General features: G+C 41.7%; 1 protein-coding gene across 6 annotated transcripts in view; it reads left to right on the top strand.

The window, feature by feature from the left end:
- The window catches only part of KMT5B (lysine methyltransferase 5B), a 59,019-nt gene that overhangs the window by 15,293 nt on the left and 25,987 nt on the right, over nt 1-17,739 (top strand). For 5 of the 6 annotated variants that reach the window (XM_009185481.4, XM_009185479.4, XM_003909445.3 and 2 more), the window contains exons 2-3: nt 7,619-7,854; nt 12,173-12,320. In XM_009185481.4, coding sequence (XP_009183745.1) covers nt 7,695-7,854; nt 12,173-12,320 — 308 coding nt within the window. In that variant the 5' untranslated portion in view covers nt 7,619-7,694. The remainder of the gene's footprint in view (nt 1-7,618; nt 7,855-12,172; nt 12,321-17,739) is intronic. The other variant, XM_009185485.4, reaches the window with a different exon arrangement.

Raw genomic sequence — 17,739 nt, 5'->3', positions numbered from 1 at the left:
CATCCTGGCTAACACGGTGAAACCCCATCTCTATTAAGAAATACAAAAAACTAGCCGGGCGAGGTGGCGGGCGCCTGTGGTCCCAGCTACTCGGGAGGCTGAGGCAGGAGAATGGCGGGAACCCGGGAGGTGGAGCTTGCAGTGAGCTGAGATCCGGCCACTGCACTCCAGCCTGGGCGACAGAGCGAGACTCCATCTCAAAAAAAAAAAAAAAAAAAAAGAAAAGTCTTTGGATAGCTTTTATCATATGGACATGTGGAGAATCTCTGTCTGCTAGGCTACATCCAGAGATGTGCCAGTGCATTCATACTAGTGAAATTTAGCCATGTTCTGTGATTGACAGAAGTGCCTGTTACATTAAAGTACTTTGGGTTCAAATAATATCAGTTGACCACAATATAAATGAGACCCGAGGGCACAGATTTGTTCCAGTTTGGATCATTAACCCACATTTAGTTTAAATTATGTATACATTAGAGTGGATCTCAGTCTGTGTTCCATGAATTGAGCCAAAGTTTGCTATTACTAAAGTGATTTATTGGTGAACCTTTCCTAATTCTCAGAAAAATGTTTGGTTGATATATTATAATTTCCTTAATTTTTTATTCCATAGTTTTTTTTACAATTTTGTATCTATTCTTAGCCCTAACATGATAAAATGAATGAATGAGTAAATTAGAGCAATAGCTCTCACACTGGAGCTTGCATCACCTGGAGGTCTTATTACAACACGGATTGCTGGGCCTCATCCCCAGATTTTCTGCTTTCTCTCTCTCGAGTGGACGTCTTGGTTGAGACTTAAAGACTTTCCATGGCCAGGCACGGTGGCTCACGCCTGTAATCCCAGGACTTTGGGAGGCCGAGACAGGCAGATCATGAGGTCAGGAGATCGAGACCATCCTGGCTAACATGGTGAAACCCCGTCTCTACTAAAATACCAAAAACTTAGCTGGTTGTGGTGGCACGCACCTGTAGTCTCAGCTACTCGGGAGGCTGAGGCAGGATAATCGCTTGAACGCAGGAGGTGGCAGTTGCAGTGAGCCGAGATCACGCCACTGCACTCTAACTTGGGGACAGTGCCAGACTCTGTCTCAAAAAAAAAAAAAGACTCTCCATGGATAGTCTTTCTATTCCATATATTTAATTTCTATTTCATGTAATTATGCTTCATGTCTTATTTTTGAGGAATATTAGGACTCCTGAGAAGCCTAAAAATACATTGTTACATCATTATCTGTAAGTTGTGTATTAAACATCGCATTCTACAGATGATTTCCTAAAGGACCAAAAGCACTTTTCCTGGTCCTGGTTCTTTTTTCTGGAGGGTCAAGGACTAGGGAGTAAACCAGAAAGTATAATGGCAAGTGGTAGGGAACTTAGTGGTGGTATCTATCTGCTGTGATTCCTGCCCTATTTTTATCTGTGCAGGAGCTTCTCTCACCCCCTTTAACACCATGGACATCTTGAGAAAGGAGAGGATTTGAAGAGGTCAGGCAGTATCTTTAATTTACAGGTTTTTTTAAATGCAGAAATATAGTTTCTATGATGCAGTTTAGATTACAGCCTATTTATTTCATTAGTTGAGTGCCTCTAGGATATACTGTGTGGTATACTAGATACACTAGGGCCAGAGATAAGAAAAATAGGTTCTCAACCTTCGGAACTCTCAATTAAGGAAGCAGACTCTTAAACAATATAATCACATAAGGGTTTTCACCTAAGTTTTGTAGCATAAATATATAACTAGATTTGGCAGTGAAGGTCAAGGAACACTTCCTAGAGGATGTGAACACTGAACTGGGACTTAAGGAATTAGGCAAAGAGATGGTGTTCAGAGAGGTTAAGTGACTTTCCCAATTACCAACTGCCTAGTAAGAGACAGAGGTAGGATAGGAGCCCTCAACTTTTGTTGAGGTCTATTTTCTCTAAACCACATAGCTTCTGAGAGTATAATCTAACTTGAAATGTAAAATACATTTATATACATTTACCACTTCATCATTTTCTTTTTTTTCACTCTGTCGTCCAGGCTGCAGTGTAATGGCATGCTCATGGCTCACTGCATCTGCAATTTCCTGGGCCGCAGCCATCCTCCCACTTCAGCCTCATGAGTAGCTGTGACTACCATCTTTGGCTAATTTTTTAATTTTTACTTTTAGTAGCATTGAGGTCTTGCTGTGTTGCCCAGGCTGGTCTCAAACTCCTGGCCTCAAGCAATCCTCTTGCCTTGGTCTCCCAAAGAGCCAGGATTATAGGCATGAGCCACCACCTGGCCCATTTGCTTGTTGTTAATGCAGCTTTTTATAGGATACAACAAAAAACCTAATTCTAAATTTATCATGCCAAGTTTATGCTTCTCTACCAATGAAAGCTTACAGTCACAGAACATCCATTTTTTCAGAAAGTGCTGTTTCTTTGGCTCTTGTCTAAAGGAACATAAGTAATATGAAAGACCCTAGAGGTCAAGGAAATTGAAGAAAACTGAGGAAGGGAAATAAAATGGAATGTAGTCACGAATTTTAGTCCCTTTAAGCTTTTATTTTTGTGAGATGGCTCAATGATGAAGAGCTTTAATGCAGGTGAAACTTGAAGCTTTTAGAGATCTAAGTCTTGATGAGGTTATTCAAACTCAAATTTTGAATGCATTGTGATGATAGGCTATAATTTTTGAACCCTTGGCCGGGCATGGTGGCTCATACCTGAAATGCTAGCACTGGGAGGCCAAGGTGGGAGGATAGCTTGTGGCCAGGAGTTCAAGACCAGTCTGGCCAACATGGTGAAACCCTGTCTGTACTAAAAAATACAAAAATTAGGCAGGCATGGTGGTGCACACCTGTAATTCCAGCTACTTGGGAGGCTGAGGCATGAGAATAGCGAACCTAGGAGGCGGAGGTTGCAGTGAGCCAAGATTGTGGACACTGCAGTCCAGCCTGGGCAACAGAGCGAGACTCTGTCTCAAAAAAAAAAAAAAAAAGTGGTACTTGATGCTCTCCCCAAGTGCTAGGATTCAAATGCCACAATTCATATTGTTTTATGTTTCTGTTACTGTTCCATGGGTTTTTTTTTTTTTTTTTTTTGAGATGGAGTCTCACTCTGTCGCCCAGGCTGGAGTGCAGTGACCGGATCTCAGCTCACTGCAAGCTCCGCCTCCCGGGTCCACGCCATTCTCTGCCTCAGCCTCCTGAGTAGCTGGGACCACAGGCGCCTGCCACCTCGCCCGGCTAGTTTTTTGTATTTTTTTAGTAGAGATGGGGTTTCACCATGTTAGCCAGGATGGTCTCGATCTCCTGACCTCGTGATCCACCCGTCTCGGCCTCCCAAAGTGCTGGGATTACAGGCTTGAGCCACTGCGCCCGGCCCCATGGGTTTCTTTAAATAAAGTCCATTTTAGAGTCCGTAGATAACAGTGTTGTGCAAAACTGCTGGGATCCAAGATCCAAGACTCGCAATGGACCACCCATTGCTCTTTTTCTCAAGCTTTCTTTGTACTTTATACCTCAAAAATATACTGCTCTTACTGAGTGTGGTGGCTCATGCTGGTAATCCTAACACTTTGGGAGGCTGAGGCGGAGGATCGCTTGAGCCTAGGACTTTGAGGCCGCAGTGAGCCATGATCACTTCACTGCACTCAAACCTGGGTGACAGAGCAAGACCCTGTCTCCTTGAAAAAAAAAAAAAAGGTATATTGCTCTTGAGTTCTACGCCTTTTCTCCTAAGTGTAACATACATGATCATTAATGAGCAGTTTTAATGTTAAATTTGGTAAAATTTAATAATTGAAAAATCCTTATAACTGATGTAGAATAGCTACAAGACTATTTAGTGACACCTACAAGAAAAATCAAAAGGCACTTTAAAAGTTAAATACTATAATTGAACTTAAACAGTGAGGGAACCGGCCGGGCGCGGTGGCTCAAGCCTGTAATCCCAGCACTTTGGGAGGCCGAGATGGGCGGATCACGAGGTCAGGAGATCGAGACCATCCTGGCTAACACGGTGAAACCCCGTCTCTACTAAGAAATACAAAAAATAGCCGGGCGAGGTGGCAGCGCCTGTAGTCCCAGCTACTCGGGAGGCTGAGGCAGGAGAATGGCGTGAACCCGGGAGGCGGAGCTTGCAGTGAGCTGCGATCCGGCCACTGCACTCCAGCCTGGGCGACAGCGCGAGACTCCGTCTCAAAAAAAAAAAAAAAAAAACAGTGAGGGAACCAAAAGAAAAATTCATGTTAGAAAACAATTGTAAAGTTGTCTTCAGCATTGATCAGATTTTCTTTTTTGCCATTCCCCTAAGCATGCTGCTCACATGCACGTCTTACCCTCCAGTGAACTCACACAGATATTCCTGTAACAGGAAAGAGATCTGAGATCAAGTAAAAATTCATGTTTTGTGTTTGTGTTGAGTATCATTAAAGGTATGTCCAGGCATGTATTTTTGTGAATACTTCAAAGTAATTTATCATTTGTACTTTTCTATGTGTTTGTGGAAAGGAAATTGACCTGCGTCTGGTGTAGTTGAGAATTTGTTGGGCAGCAGTGCTGGGTTCTACTCATGAGACTGCTGCGGGCGGATCATGTGGCTTCAGGCATGTGGTCTCAGTTTTGTTTGTAAATTGAAGGCGTCACACTGGTGATGTTAAGGCAGCTCTGGCTCTGAAGTTCTGTATTTTTGCACTTTATTGTAGGGCCTTTTTAGTCTGACTTATACTAACACATAATTCCTTAATGAGGTGGGATCATGGTCATCCTTTTTCTCATTCCGTTAGTAATGAATGCAATGTATAATATCCTCATTTCCAAATGTCATTATAAATTACAAGCATCCCCCACTATTCATATCAATCGGTTCCCAAATTCAGATAGTAAGGGATACATTTATATTACCAAATACAGTAGCTTCTCAGTTTTGTTGCCATTGTGAAGGAATGATAAGGTAGACATTTCCAGATGGGCACTACTTTGATATCTGAGTATTGGTTTCTTAAATATCTAGAACAGTGAATTCAAAGTAACAACAACAAAAAGATACAGAGTCCTTTACTTTCCTTACTCTTGTCTGTCTGCTCAGTTTTGTTTGTGGTGATGAGTAGCCAGCGTAACAGTTAGGAGTCTCTTACTGTGATGGACAAAGCTTAGCATAGATGCCTTTTCCTAAGCTTGCCTTGGAACAAAGGAGATAAGTAACTTCCGTGTAGTTTACTCACCCAGTTCAGAGCATTACCAAAACCTGTGATTTGAGCAGATGATAGAGCTGTACCTAGATATCAGTATAATAAGGAGCAAAGACAGTTCTTACTGTTTACTGAAAGAAATATTTGTTGAGCACCTGCTATTTGTCAGTACTATTCTAAACACAAGCAAGGAACAAGTCAGAATGAGCCCCTACCTTCTGTCTACATTCTACTCAGTCTGGGGCCACTGTATTCCTGAGCAGGCATCATATGACTGGGGAGAGCCAAGATTGTCTTTAAAGAGCGAAGACATCATTTATTAAATTATAGTCATGCATTGTTTAGTGACAGGGATACCACACATTCTGAGAAATGTGAGGTTAGTTGATTTCGTCATCATGCAGATATCATAGAGGGCACTCATAGAGTGTGTCTCAGGGACACATTCTAGAAATGTGAGGTTAGGCGGTTTTGTTGCCTTGCAGATGTCATAGAGTATACTTACACAAACCTAGGTAGTCTAGCCTACTACACACCCGGGCCGTTGCTTGTAGGGTACTAACCTGTCCAGCATGTTACTGTACTGACTACTGTAGTCACTGGTAACACAGTGTTGTTATCTAAACACACATAAACATAAAAAAGGTACAGTAAAAATACAGAATAAAAGATTTTAAAATGGTACACCTGTAAAGGGTACTTCCTATGAATGGAGATTGCAGGATTTGAAGTTTCTCTGGGTGAGTGAGTGAGTGGTGAATAATTGTGTAGACCTAGTACATATGTACTACTATAGACTCTGTGAACACTGTACACTTAGGCTACACTAAATTTATTTTGAAATGTTTCTTTAATAATTAACCTTAGTTTGTTGTAACTGTTTTACTTTATAAAGTTGTTTTTTTTTTTTTAACTTTCTGACTCTTTTATGGTAACACTTGGCTTAAAATACAAACACATACAGCTATACAAAAATATGTTCAGGCCACACGCAGTGGCTCACGCCTGTAATCCCAGCACTTTGGGAGGCCGAGGCAGGTGGATCACTTGAGGTTGGGAGTTCAAGACCAGCCTAGCCAACATGGTAAAACCCCATCTCTACGAAAAATACAAAAATTAGCCAGGTGTGGTGGCACACACTTGTAATCCCACTTACTCAGGAGACTGAGGCAGAAGAATCACTTGAACCTGGGAGGTGGAGGTTGCAGTGAGCAGAGATGGCACCACTGCACTCTAGCCTGGGCGACAGAGCAAGGCCCTGTCTCAAATAAATGAATGTATATTCTTTCTTAGCAAGCACAGTGGCTCATACCTGTAATCCCAACACATTGGGAGGCCAAGGTGGAGGGATTGCTTGAGGCCAGGAGTTGGAGACCAGTCTGGGCAACATAGTGAGACCCCGTCTCTAAAAAAAAAAAAGAAAAAAGAAAAGAGTTTTAAAATGAACTGGATGTGGTGGCTCCTGCCTGTAGTCCTAGCTACTTGAGAGGCTGAGTGGGAAGATGGGTTGAGCCCTGGAATTTGAGGCTGTAGTGAGCCATAATCATGCTACTGCACTCCAGCCTGGGCCATAGAGTGAGACTGTCTCAAAAAACAGACAAAAAGACACAAAAATGTACTTATTCTTTTCTTTTCTTTTTGGGAGACAGGGTTGCTCTGTCACCCAGGCTGGAGTGCAGTGTTGCAATCATGGCTTCACTGCAGGCGTGACCTCCCATCTCAGCCTCTCAAGTAGCTGGAACCACAGGCTTACGCAGCACTATGCCTGGCTCACTTTTTTATGTTCTGTAGAGGCAGGGTCTTGCCATGTTGCCCAGGCTGGTCTCAACTTCTGGACTCAAGCAGTCCGCCTGCCATGGCCTCCCAAAGTGCTGGGATTACAGGCATGAGCCACCATGCCCAACTATATTCTTTTTTAAATATCTTTATTCTATAAACTTTTTCCTACTTTTAATTTTTTAATGTTTTTATTAAAAACAGACACAGGTCACACGTTAGCTTCAGCCCACACAGGGTCAGGATTATCCATATCACTGTCTTCTCCCTCTATATCTTGTACCACTGGAGCGTCTTCAGGGGCAGTAACATGCATGGAGCTGTCATCTCCTGTGATAACAGTGCCTTCCTCTGGAATGCTCTTGAATAACCTGCCTGGGGCTGTTTTATAGTTAACTTAAAAAAAAGTAGAAGGAATATACTCTAAAATAACAATAAAAAAATATAATATAGTAAATACTAGGCAATACGAATTTTATGAAGTGTGTGTTCAGCTCTGTTATAATCTTATGGAACCACCATTGTTTATGTGGTCTGTCATTGACCAAAACATCATTATGCTGTGAATGACTGTCCTTTTAATATTATATATCTTTCTCAAGGGTCTGTTTAGCATGATCTTTCATGTATTTACCTCCCCATTTTGTTTTGTTTTTCATATTTTGTTTCTGTTAGGAGAGAACATTGAAAGTATTCTCTAAGCTATTTGAAGAGAGTGACTAAATGCACCTGGGTCAGGCTGTCTGTGGGTATGAAGTGGTTGGGAGAATCCAAGAACATGGTGGTGAATGGCAGGAGAAATGGAGGCAAGTTGTCTAATGACCATCAGCAGAATCAATCAAAATTACAGCACACGGGGAAGGACACCCTGAAGGCTGGCAAAAATGCAGTCGAGAGGAGGTCGAGCAGATGTATGTACACACTTAAACCTTCAATGTTCTAATTGTGATATGAGGTAGTAATTCTTTCTAGTTTGTAATGTATATTCTGTTTTCTTTTGTCTTAAATAATTTTTTGCATTTTCATAATTAACAATATAGTCTTTTTACTCTCAAAGTTGTGTCAATTTTTATTCTCATCAAACAATATATAAAACTCAAGTTTAATGCTTCATATAGTTATTTTAATCATGCTTTTCTCTTACTTTATATTTTGTAGAATTTATACCTGAATGGTTGATATGTCTTATTAAATTTTTAAAATTTTAATTGAACTTCTTACAGGTTAACCTGTATTTTTTTAATAGATGTAAGTATAAGTATGTACTTCTTTGCTAATTTCCACAAATGTTTCATGGAATAATATGAATAATGACGCCAACTTATTTAATTCTACTTATGTAATTTACGTAAGTAGAATGGAGGATGGATAGAACTGACTGCTTTAGGGCAGCCTCACAAATCGTAGCAATTTATTCTGTTTATACAGGGTAGACAGTTGTTCATCCTGACAGTGAAACACTGCTGATAAGTTACTTTATTTCCTCTATACCTCTTGGTGGGAAAGAGGCTGCTTTTTAAGGGTTCAGAAGTTGTGGATTTGGTGCATATTTCGTAGTTCCTCTAAAAGTAGTAAAATGACTGAGGACAAGTGTATACCTAACTAGGCAGCTATATGTCCAAATGTATGTCATGTTAAAGAGGACAGCTTTTCTTCTTTTTCTAACATGAATCTAGCCACTTTTGAATATCCTTAATTCAGATTGGCGTTGGCCTGTTTCCAGGGATTTGGATTAGCCTGTGGTTTTTCTGTAGTTTCAGATTGAATCCAGTTCTGATTGATTTCCTTCTTACCTTTTAGGGTTTATGCGACTCATTGGGCCCAGGCTACCCTTAACCTTTCCATTTCAGATCAGGTCACTGTTGCTGTAGAAACCAGACAGAATTCCTGCTCAGGGCAAGAGTAGGAAGAGGCAAGACCGAATGAGTTAGTCCTCTGCATGGACACCACTCACTCCTGAGGCTGCTGGCCGCATGCACCCTTGTCCTGCCTCACTCCTTAGTAGCTAGCGTGAACGTGAAGAATTGAGAAACACAGTGATCACATCAGAGTGTATTCATTCTGGTCGGTAAACTAGGCATATCTTAAGCTTTTTAGCAAATCACTGTTGGCCTCCTTTTGTGTATCATAGTGCAAAACCGTTTTAATTAGTTGAATTGTTATAGATACACAAGAATTTAGAAAATGCGTCTGGGCATGGTAGCTCACACCTGTAATCTCGGCACTTTAGGAGTCCAAGGTGAATGGATTTTCTTGAGTCCAGGAGTTTGAGACCAGCCTGGGCAACGTGGTGAAACTCCATGTCTACGAAAAATACTGTGTCTACAGAAAAATTAGCCAGTCATGGTGTTGCACACCTGTGGTCCCAGCTACTTTGAGAAGCTGAGGTTGGAGAGATCACTTGAGCCCAGGAGTTAGCGGTTGCAGTGCGCCGAGATCACACAACTGCACTCCAGCATGGACAAAAAAACGAGACTCTTGTCTCAAAAACAAGCAAAAAAGTTTAGAAATGGCCATTACAGGCTGGGTGTGGTGGCTCACGCCTGTAATCCCAGCACTTTGGGAGGCCAGGGTGGGTGGATCACAAGGTCAGGAGATTGAGACGATCCTGGCTAACATGGTGAAACCCTGTCTCTACTAAAAATATGAAAAATTGGCCGGGTGCGGTGGCTCAAGCCTGTAATCCCAGCACTTTGGGAGGCCAAGACGGGCGGATCACGAGGTCGGGAGATCGAGACCAGCCTGGCTAACACGGTGAAACCCCGTCTCTACTAAAAAAAATAGAAAAAACTAGCCAGGCGAGGTGGCGGGCGCCTGTAGTCTCAGCTACTTGGGAGGCTGAGGCAGGAGAATGGCGTGAACCCGGGAGGCGGAGCTTGAAGTGAGCTGAGATCCGGCCACTGCACTCCAGCCTGGGCGACAGAGCGAGACTCCGTCTCAAAAAAATAAATAAATAAAAAATAAAAAAATAAAAAATTAGCCGGGCGTGGTGGCAGGTGCCTGTACAACTACTTGGGAGACTGAGGCAGGAGAATGGCATGAACCCTGGAGGCAGAGCTTGCAGTGAGCCGAGATTGCGCCACTGGGCGACAGAGCAAGACTCCGTCTCAAAAAAAGAAAATGGCCATTATGTTGGTTACACTTTACCAAGCATAGATAAATATAGAAGGCTACGTTGGGAAAACCGGAGTGTGAAGATAACATAGCCTTACACTGAATGTTACTGGGCCAGAATGGTGCAGAAAGAGAGCCAGCGATGAGGAGAAATGGGAGAGCACAGAGCAGTGCCCCATGTCAGATACAATGAGTGACTTTCCCAGCAGCAGAGCCTTAAGATACAGGAAACAAAAACTGACAAAATTGAAGGGAAAAATCAACAATTCAGCAATAATTTGGAGACTTTGATACGCCACTTTTAATAATGGATAGAACAGCTTAACACTGTAAACCAATGAGAGCTAACAGACATCTTTAGAACCTCATCAGAATACACATTCATCTCAAGTGCGAGTGCAACATTCTCCAGGATAGACCATATGCTAGACCGTATAACAAGCTTCAATAAACTTAAAAGGATTGAAATAATAAAAGGTATGTTCTGTGACTTCAATGGAGGAAAATTAGAAATTAACAAGGAAATTTGGGAATTTCACAAATATATAGAAATGAAACACACTTCTAAGTAATCAGTGGGTCAAAGAAGAAATCAAAAAGGAAATCAGAAAACATTTTGAGGTGAATAAAAAGAAAGATAAAATGTACTAAAATTTATAGGATGCAGCCAAAGCAGTGGTTTAGAGGGAAATTTATACTTGTAAATGCCTGTGTGAAAAAAAGACTGGGCTTGGTGGCTCATGCCTGTAATCCCAGCAGTTTGGGAGGCTGAGGCAGGAGGATGGCTTGAGCCCAGGAGTTCGAGACCAGCCTGGACAATATGGTGAGACCCCATTTTTACAAAAAAATACAAAAATTAACCAGGTTTGGTGATGCATGCCTGTGGTCTCAGCTACTAGGGAGGCTGAGGCAGGATGATTCCTTGAGCCCAGGTATTCGAGGCTGTGGTGAGCTGTGATCATGCCACTGTACTCCAGGCTGGGTGACAGAGCAAGACCCTGTCTTTAAAAAAAAAAAAAAAAAAAAAAAAGTGAGTTATATCATTTGTGAATTGTATTTCAATAAAGCTATTATGCTGTTACAAAAAATTTAACAACGTTGATAGCTTTTCACATAGCTCCATGCAAATAATTTGATTGCAGAATCATATGTCTGCCCTTGGCAGGAACTTACATTTAACTATTTGTTCTGTGAAAAAGTAGATGAAAAGGTTAAACTTTACTCTGTGTTTCATTCTTCCCCATTTTGGTTTTGAGAGCCTGAACGTTATATTGCTGTTGTCCTCCGTAAACTATGTGCTAAGTCCATGGAAGGACTGTCAGTGGCACATACATCAAACTTAATCAACTCTGATGAAACTTCTTATAACTTGGCCTTCGTTTCCTTCTTTACGTTACTTTTCTTCCACAGTTAAACCCAATTATTTCAGTTACATATTTGAGTCTCTATTTTTATCCATTCATTCAAAATTGCTTCAAACAGAGGTCAGTAGAAATAGGTCTGTCATTCTCTCTCTACTTCTTTCCCCACTTCTACTACCCAGCTCTGGAATTGTGGGCAAGTTTCTTTTTGTCTGTGCCTCAGTTTCCTGCAAAGTGAGGATAATAATCATTCACCTGCCCAAAAGCAGGAAGCCGAACTTCATGAGATTCCTTTTGATACTTGAGATCTGGAGTTCTGGCGCTTCTTGCAAAAACTATCTTGTGTTCCTCTTGCCTTTTCACCCCAGTCCTATCTGTAATGGCCCTGTGTACTGACTTGTTAAAATAGTGAACATCCTCCTGTCCCCTGTTTCTCAGTGTTCCTTGGAGAGAAGGGGGTGGGGGAGAGCCAAGCATTTGAACCAAATTTTCACAACTACGCAGACCCTGTTCTTGTGAACCTTTGGAACCTGCTATTACTACCTGCTAATCAAAATACTCTCAGTAATGGAGATGGTTTACTGCATTTGGTTTTCTGTCTTATGCAAAGGTTATTAAATTCTTAATTACTAAAACTGATTGATTTTTCAGTTCTTTATTACCAGCTTGAATGGTCGATGCGGCTAAAGAATTTTTAAGGCAGATTTAAGTAGTTTTCAATTTGAGTAATTTTTCTTGCTTTTGCTTTTCACAGGTAATGGTAACTCGGGATTTGAAGGACAGAGTCGCTATGTACCATCTTCTGGAATGTCCGCCAAGGAACTCTGTGAAAATGATGACCTAGCAACCAGTTTGGTTCTTGATCCCTATTTAGGTTTTCAAACACACAAAATGAATACTAGGTAATTTTCAGTCTTTATCCTGAATGGAACAGATGATGATGTTGAATTCAAGAACGTAGATGGCTAATTTTACTTTTGCTCAAAATTTAAAATGACAGTAAAGGAAAGTTCTTTGCAGTGGAAGGGTTTTCTGTGTGTGAGCCAAGAGAAGCAGAGAACAAGACTCCAGGAATCTTGTCAGTTCTAACTCTGTGTTCTTATTTTACCTCAGAACATTTCTATCAACATACAAAGCTGGAGGAGCATCCTCATGTTCTATTTTAAAAGTTGATGATGCTGTGCGCAGTGGCTCACGCCTGTAATCCCTACGCTTTGAGAGGCCGAGGTGGGTGGATCACCTGAGGTCAGGAGTTTGAGACCAGCCTGACCAACACGGTGAAACCCCGTCTCTACTAAAAGTACAAAAAAAATTAGCCGGGCGTGGTGGTGCACGCCTGTAATCCCAGCTGCTTGGGAGGCTGAGGCAGGAGAATCACTTGAACCCGGGAGGCAGAGGTTGCAGTGAGCCGAGATCATGCCATTGCACTCCAGCCTGGGCAACAAGAGTGAAACTCCATCTCAAAAAAAAAAAAGTGATGACAGTTATCTTACCGAAAAGAAAAATCTGACAAGCATCCTATAAAACCTTGAAAATGTATGATTGTTTCCAATTAAAGTAGGGTATGTCCCTTTTTTTCTTGATTTTATCGTAGACTTTTCTCTTACACATTGTCTCTGTAGAGATGGGAAATTTTGTCATCATGTTTAATCTTTGGGATTCAGCTAATCATTGTTAAGAGTGAATAGTTTTAAAGACATGTTTATATTCAGCATACAGGTAAGAAAGTGGATGTGTAAGTGTTTGAGTACCAAATGCTGTATATAAAAAACATTATTACATTAATCTTGAAATCTGTCATGTTTTAACAGCTGAGGTCTCTCTCTAATTCTCTTAAGTATCATTTCTCCCTCAAAAAAGACCATTAGATCATTTCACAAATGTTTCTGCCACCAAACAGGTCAGAACTTTGCAACTTTGCTTTATGCTTTATCTCTTTTTTAGTGTGGTGGGAAAGCATAACAGCAGAGATTTAGAAGATAGAGCTAGTTCATCTCCATCATACCCAGACTGGGGTTATTATATAGCTCCAATTTCAGTGGCAACCCTGGGGGATCTTGATACCCAGGTAGATAGTCACTGATCAGTAGTTGGGAGAGGTAGAAATTGGTGAGTACAGGTAATTGGAGGAAAGTCTTGTGTCCTGTTTCCCCCCTTTTAATTTTATCCCTTGCTAGATTAAGATACTATATGCTTCACTTACTATATATGCTTCACTTACCAATTATAGTCTAAGTCCAAAAGAAGTAATTCAGCTAAAAATGTGCTTTTGTTTTTTTCATAATTTTTTTTTCTTTTTTTTCTTTTTTAGAGAGAGTCTCACTCTATTGCCCAGGCTGGAGTGCAGTGGCATTATCTCAGCTCACTGCAGCCTTCACCTTCTGTGTTCAAGTGATTTTCCTGCCTCAACTTCCCAAGTAGCTGGGATTACAGGCTTGCGCCACTGCACCCAGCAAATTTTTGTATTTTTAGTGTAGACAAGGTTTCACCATGTTGACCAGGCTGGTCTCGAACTCCTGACCTCAGGTGATCCGCCTGCCTTGGCCTCCCAAAGTGCTAGGATTATAGGCATGAGCCACTGTGCCTGGCCATAAAATTTTCTATCATATATCTTTACCTACTAAAATGAAGTGTGAAATACTGGAAATGGAGTTGGGAGACTATTTGAACAGTTCCCTGCCAAATGACTGCCATTAGATGCCCTGATTGATTAAGATCCAGGCTGAACGCAGTGACTCATGCCTGTAATCTCAGCACTTTGGGAGGCCGAGCTGGGTGGATCACCAGAGGTCAGGAGTTCGAGACCAGCCTGGCCAACATGGTGAAATCCGATCTCTACTAAAAATACAAAAATTTAGCTGGACGTGATGGTGCACGCCTGTAGTCCTGGCTACTCAGAAGGCTGAGGCAGGAGAATCACATGAACCCAGGAGACAGAGGTTGCAGTGAGCCAAGATTACACCACTGCCCTCCAGCCTGGGCAACAAAGTGAGACTGTCTCAAAAGAAAAGATACAGGGCTGGGCGCAGTGGCTCACGCCTGTAATCCCAGCACTTTGGGAGGCCGAGGCGGGTGGATCACCTGAACTCAGGAGTTCGAGCCCAGCCTGGCCAACATGCTGAAACCCCGTCTCTACTGAAAATACAAAATAGCTGCATGTGGCCGCATGCACCTGTAGTCCCAGCTACTCAGAAGACTGAAGCAGGAGAATCCCTTGAACCTGGGAGGTGGAAGTTGCAGTGAGCCAGGATCATGCCACTGCACTCCAGCCTGGGAAACAGAGTGAGACTCCACCTTTAAAAAAAAAAAAAAAAGAGACTAATTTTCATTATTTTAAGTCCATTTTCTTTTTTTTTTTTTTTTTTGCCCATTGAACATGAGACCAGTGCTCATTCTTCTCCTAGAAGATGCTGATATTTGTCACCCTGTAGCACCCCCAGTGTTTTTTTTTCTGTTTTTTTTTTTTTTTTTTTCTGAGTTAAGAAATGTGAATGTGTGAATGAATCACTCTGACACAATAGTTTAGTGGCGTTCAGAAAGTCACCACAAAGGCCCAGAATTTTGACCTGGGGTCATTAAGAAGGTTATGTTGATTATGCCTTATTATCAAGATAGGGAAGCATATAAAACATTTTAGAAAGTGTTACATCAGAATTACAATGGGCCAGGTGCAGTGGCTCACACCTGTAATCCCAGCACTTTGGGAGGCTGAGGTGGGCAGATCACCTTAGGTCGGGAGTTTGAGACCAGCCTGACCAACATGGAGAAACCCCATCTCTACTAGAAATACAAAATTAGCCAGGTGTGGTGGCGCATGGCTGTAATCCCAGCTACTTGGGAGGCTGAGAGCAGGAGAATTGCTTGAACCCGGCAGGCGGAGGTTGCGGTGAGCCAAGATCATGCCACTGCACTCCAGCCTGGGCAACAAGAGTGAAACTCAGTCTCAAAAAAAAAAAAAAAAAAAAAATTACAATGAAAATTTTAGTGGCTTATGACAGAACTTCATGTACTCTAAAATCCCCATGCCGTATTCCAGAAGGCTGCCTGTTATTAGCATCTGCAATAGTAAATACTCCAGTTTTCTGCTGCAGTGGCTCATGCCTGTAATCCCAGCACTTTGGGAGGCTAAGGTGGGAGGATCACTTGAGCCCAGGAGCTTGAAGCTGCAGTGAGCTGTATTCGCACCACTGCACTCCAGCCTGGGCCACAGAGTGAAACCCTATATCAAAAAAAACAAAAAAAAAGGAAACACTCCAATTTTCTATAAAAGTCCTCCTATACCCTTGTTTCTCGTAATTAGTTTATGTGAGAGTCACCTGGGAGTTGGTTGAAATGCAGGTTCTGATTCAGCAGCTTTGGGGTGGGGCCTGAGATTCTGCATTTCTAACAAGCTCCCCGACTACACTTGGAATACTTAGGTCCTAAACCATCTGGCCTCTCAGTTTCGTTGTGATGTGATAAGTTGCTTAAAATATCTTAGTAGGCGTTTCCTAGGGCTCACATAAAACCATGTAGTCATAAATGTAAACTTCAGGATTACCACACAAATACTTTTAGAACTCAAGACATTACTATAACTGAGGACTCCTAAATTAAAATGCATCCAGTGCGTAAGATTTTTCCCCATAGAAATTGAAGCATCTAAAATTAAATCTGGTTAAACTTGCAGAAGAAATCATTTTTAAAATATTTTTTAGTGCAACATTTAATTATGCAGTTCCTAAAATAACCTGTGGAGGTACAGACGATTCTACTTCCCTGGTTAGAGCAGGCTGGGTTCGTAGCAATGCCAGCACTTCAGGCTGGTGTGGCAGTGCAGGGGACATCCTGTCCACTTCCCACCAGAGTGTTCGGTTTATGTGTGTTTTTACACTCTTGTGTACACTGATATTTGGGAACAGAAACTTTATTAATGACCTTTACGTTAATCTTGGTGAAAGATACATGTTTTCATTTAACCTTAGTGAATTTACTTGAAAATAAAACTATCCCTTCTAGCTCTTCATCTTTTGAGCAAGAATTTACTAGAATGTGGATTTAGAAAATAAGGAAAACTGATAATAAATACCTCTCAAGTTACTAGTTTATGGACTCTCTCTTTGGGGTGCAAAAGAAGTGACGAGAAAATATTCTGCTGTTGGATTTTAATTTCTAAGCTCTCTACCTATTCCTTGTATAGTGCGCTCTTTGTTCGTGTTTATGCACCTGTAATTTGTCACTTTTTAGTTTCTCTTTTTTATACTCTTTTGCTTTCCTTTTACTTCTTTCAGTCTACCAACAGGAAGAATGTTTAGAAACAGTTGATGTTTAGGCCGGGCGTGTTGGCTCATGCCTGTAATTCCAGCACTTTGGAAGGCCGAGGCAGGTAGATCGCGAGGTCAGGTGTTCGAGACCAGCCTGACCAACATGGTGAAACCCCATTTCTACTAAAAATACAAAAATTATCCAGGCATGGTGGTGTGCACCTGTAATCCCAGCTACTCAAGAGTTTGAGGCAGGAGAATAACTTGAACCTGGGAGGCGGAGGTTGCAGTGAGCCAAGATCACACCACTGCACTCCAACCTGAGCAACAGAGTGAGACTCTTACTTCCAAAAAAAAAAGAAAAAGAAACAGTAGATGTTTAATGATTGGATAATTTTCAAAACTGGCTATATTTTGAGTGCATAGGTTTTAATCTTAATATATCCTTATATTTACTAACAAGCGAGAGTTGTAGTGTGAATACTTAGAAATAGTACAAACAAAATGCTAATTTCAATTTTTTGGGAGAAATTTGAACTTAATTGACTTTTGTCAATTATGAAACCTAAATTTTTCTTTTTAACAAGAAAAAAATAGTTGTTGTTTATACTTCTGATTTTTATTTATTTTTTATTTATTTTTGAGACAGAGTCTCGCTCTGCCGCCCAGGCTGGAGTGCAGTGGCTGGATCTCAGCTCACTGCAGGCTCCGCCTCCTGGGTTTAGGCCATTCTCCTGCCTCAGCCTCCCAAGCAGCTGGGACTACAGGCGCCCGCCACGTTGCCCGGCTAGTTTTTTGTATTTTTTAGTAGAGATGGCGTTTCACCGTGTTAGCCAGGATGGTCTCGATCTCCTGACCTCGTGATCCGCCCGTCTCGGCCTCCCAAAGTGCTGGGATTACAGGCTTGAGCCACCGCGCCCGGCCTATACTTCCGATTTTTAAATGGAGTGGGAGCGGGATATTGTAAGAAAGGGATCAATGCTTTCAGTAATGCCCCCTTTTTGAGGCTGAAGGAGACTCAGGCTAGCAGTGAGCTGAGCAGGAGACAGCATTTAAACATCGGCGGAGTCAGGACACT

The sequence above is a fragment of the Papio anubis genome, chromosome 12 (assembly GCF_008728515.1).
Source record: "Papio anubis isolate 15944 chromosome 12, Panubis1.0, whole genome shotgun sequence".
Classification (NCBI taxonomy): Eukaryota; Metazoa; Chordata; class Mammalia; order Primates; family Cercopithecidae; genus Papio; species Papio anubis.
This window is presented reverse-complemented; position numbering and strand designations above follow the sequence as displayed.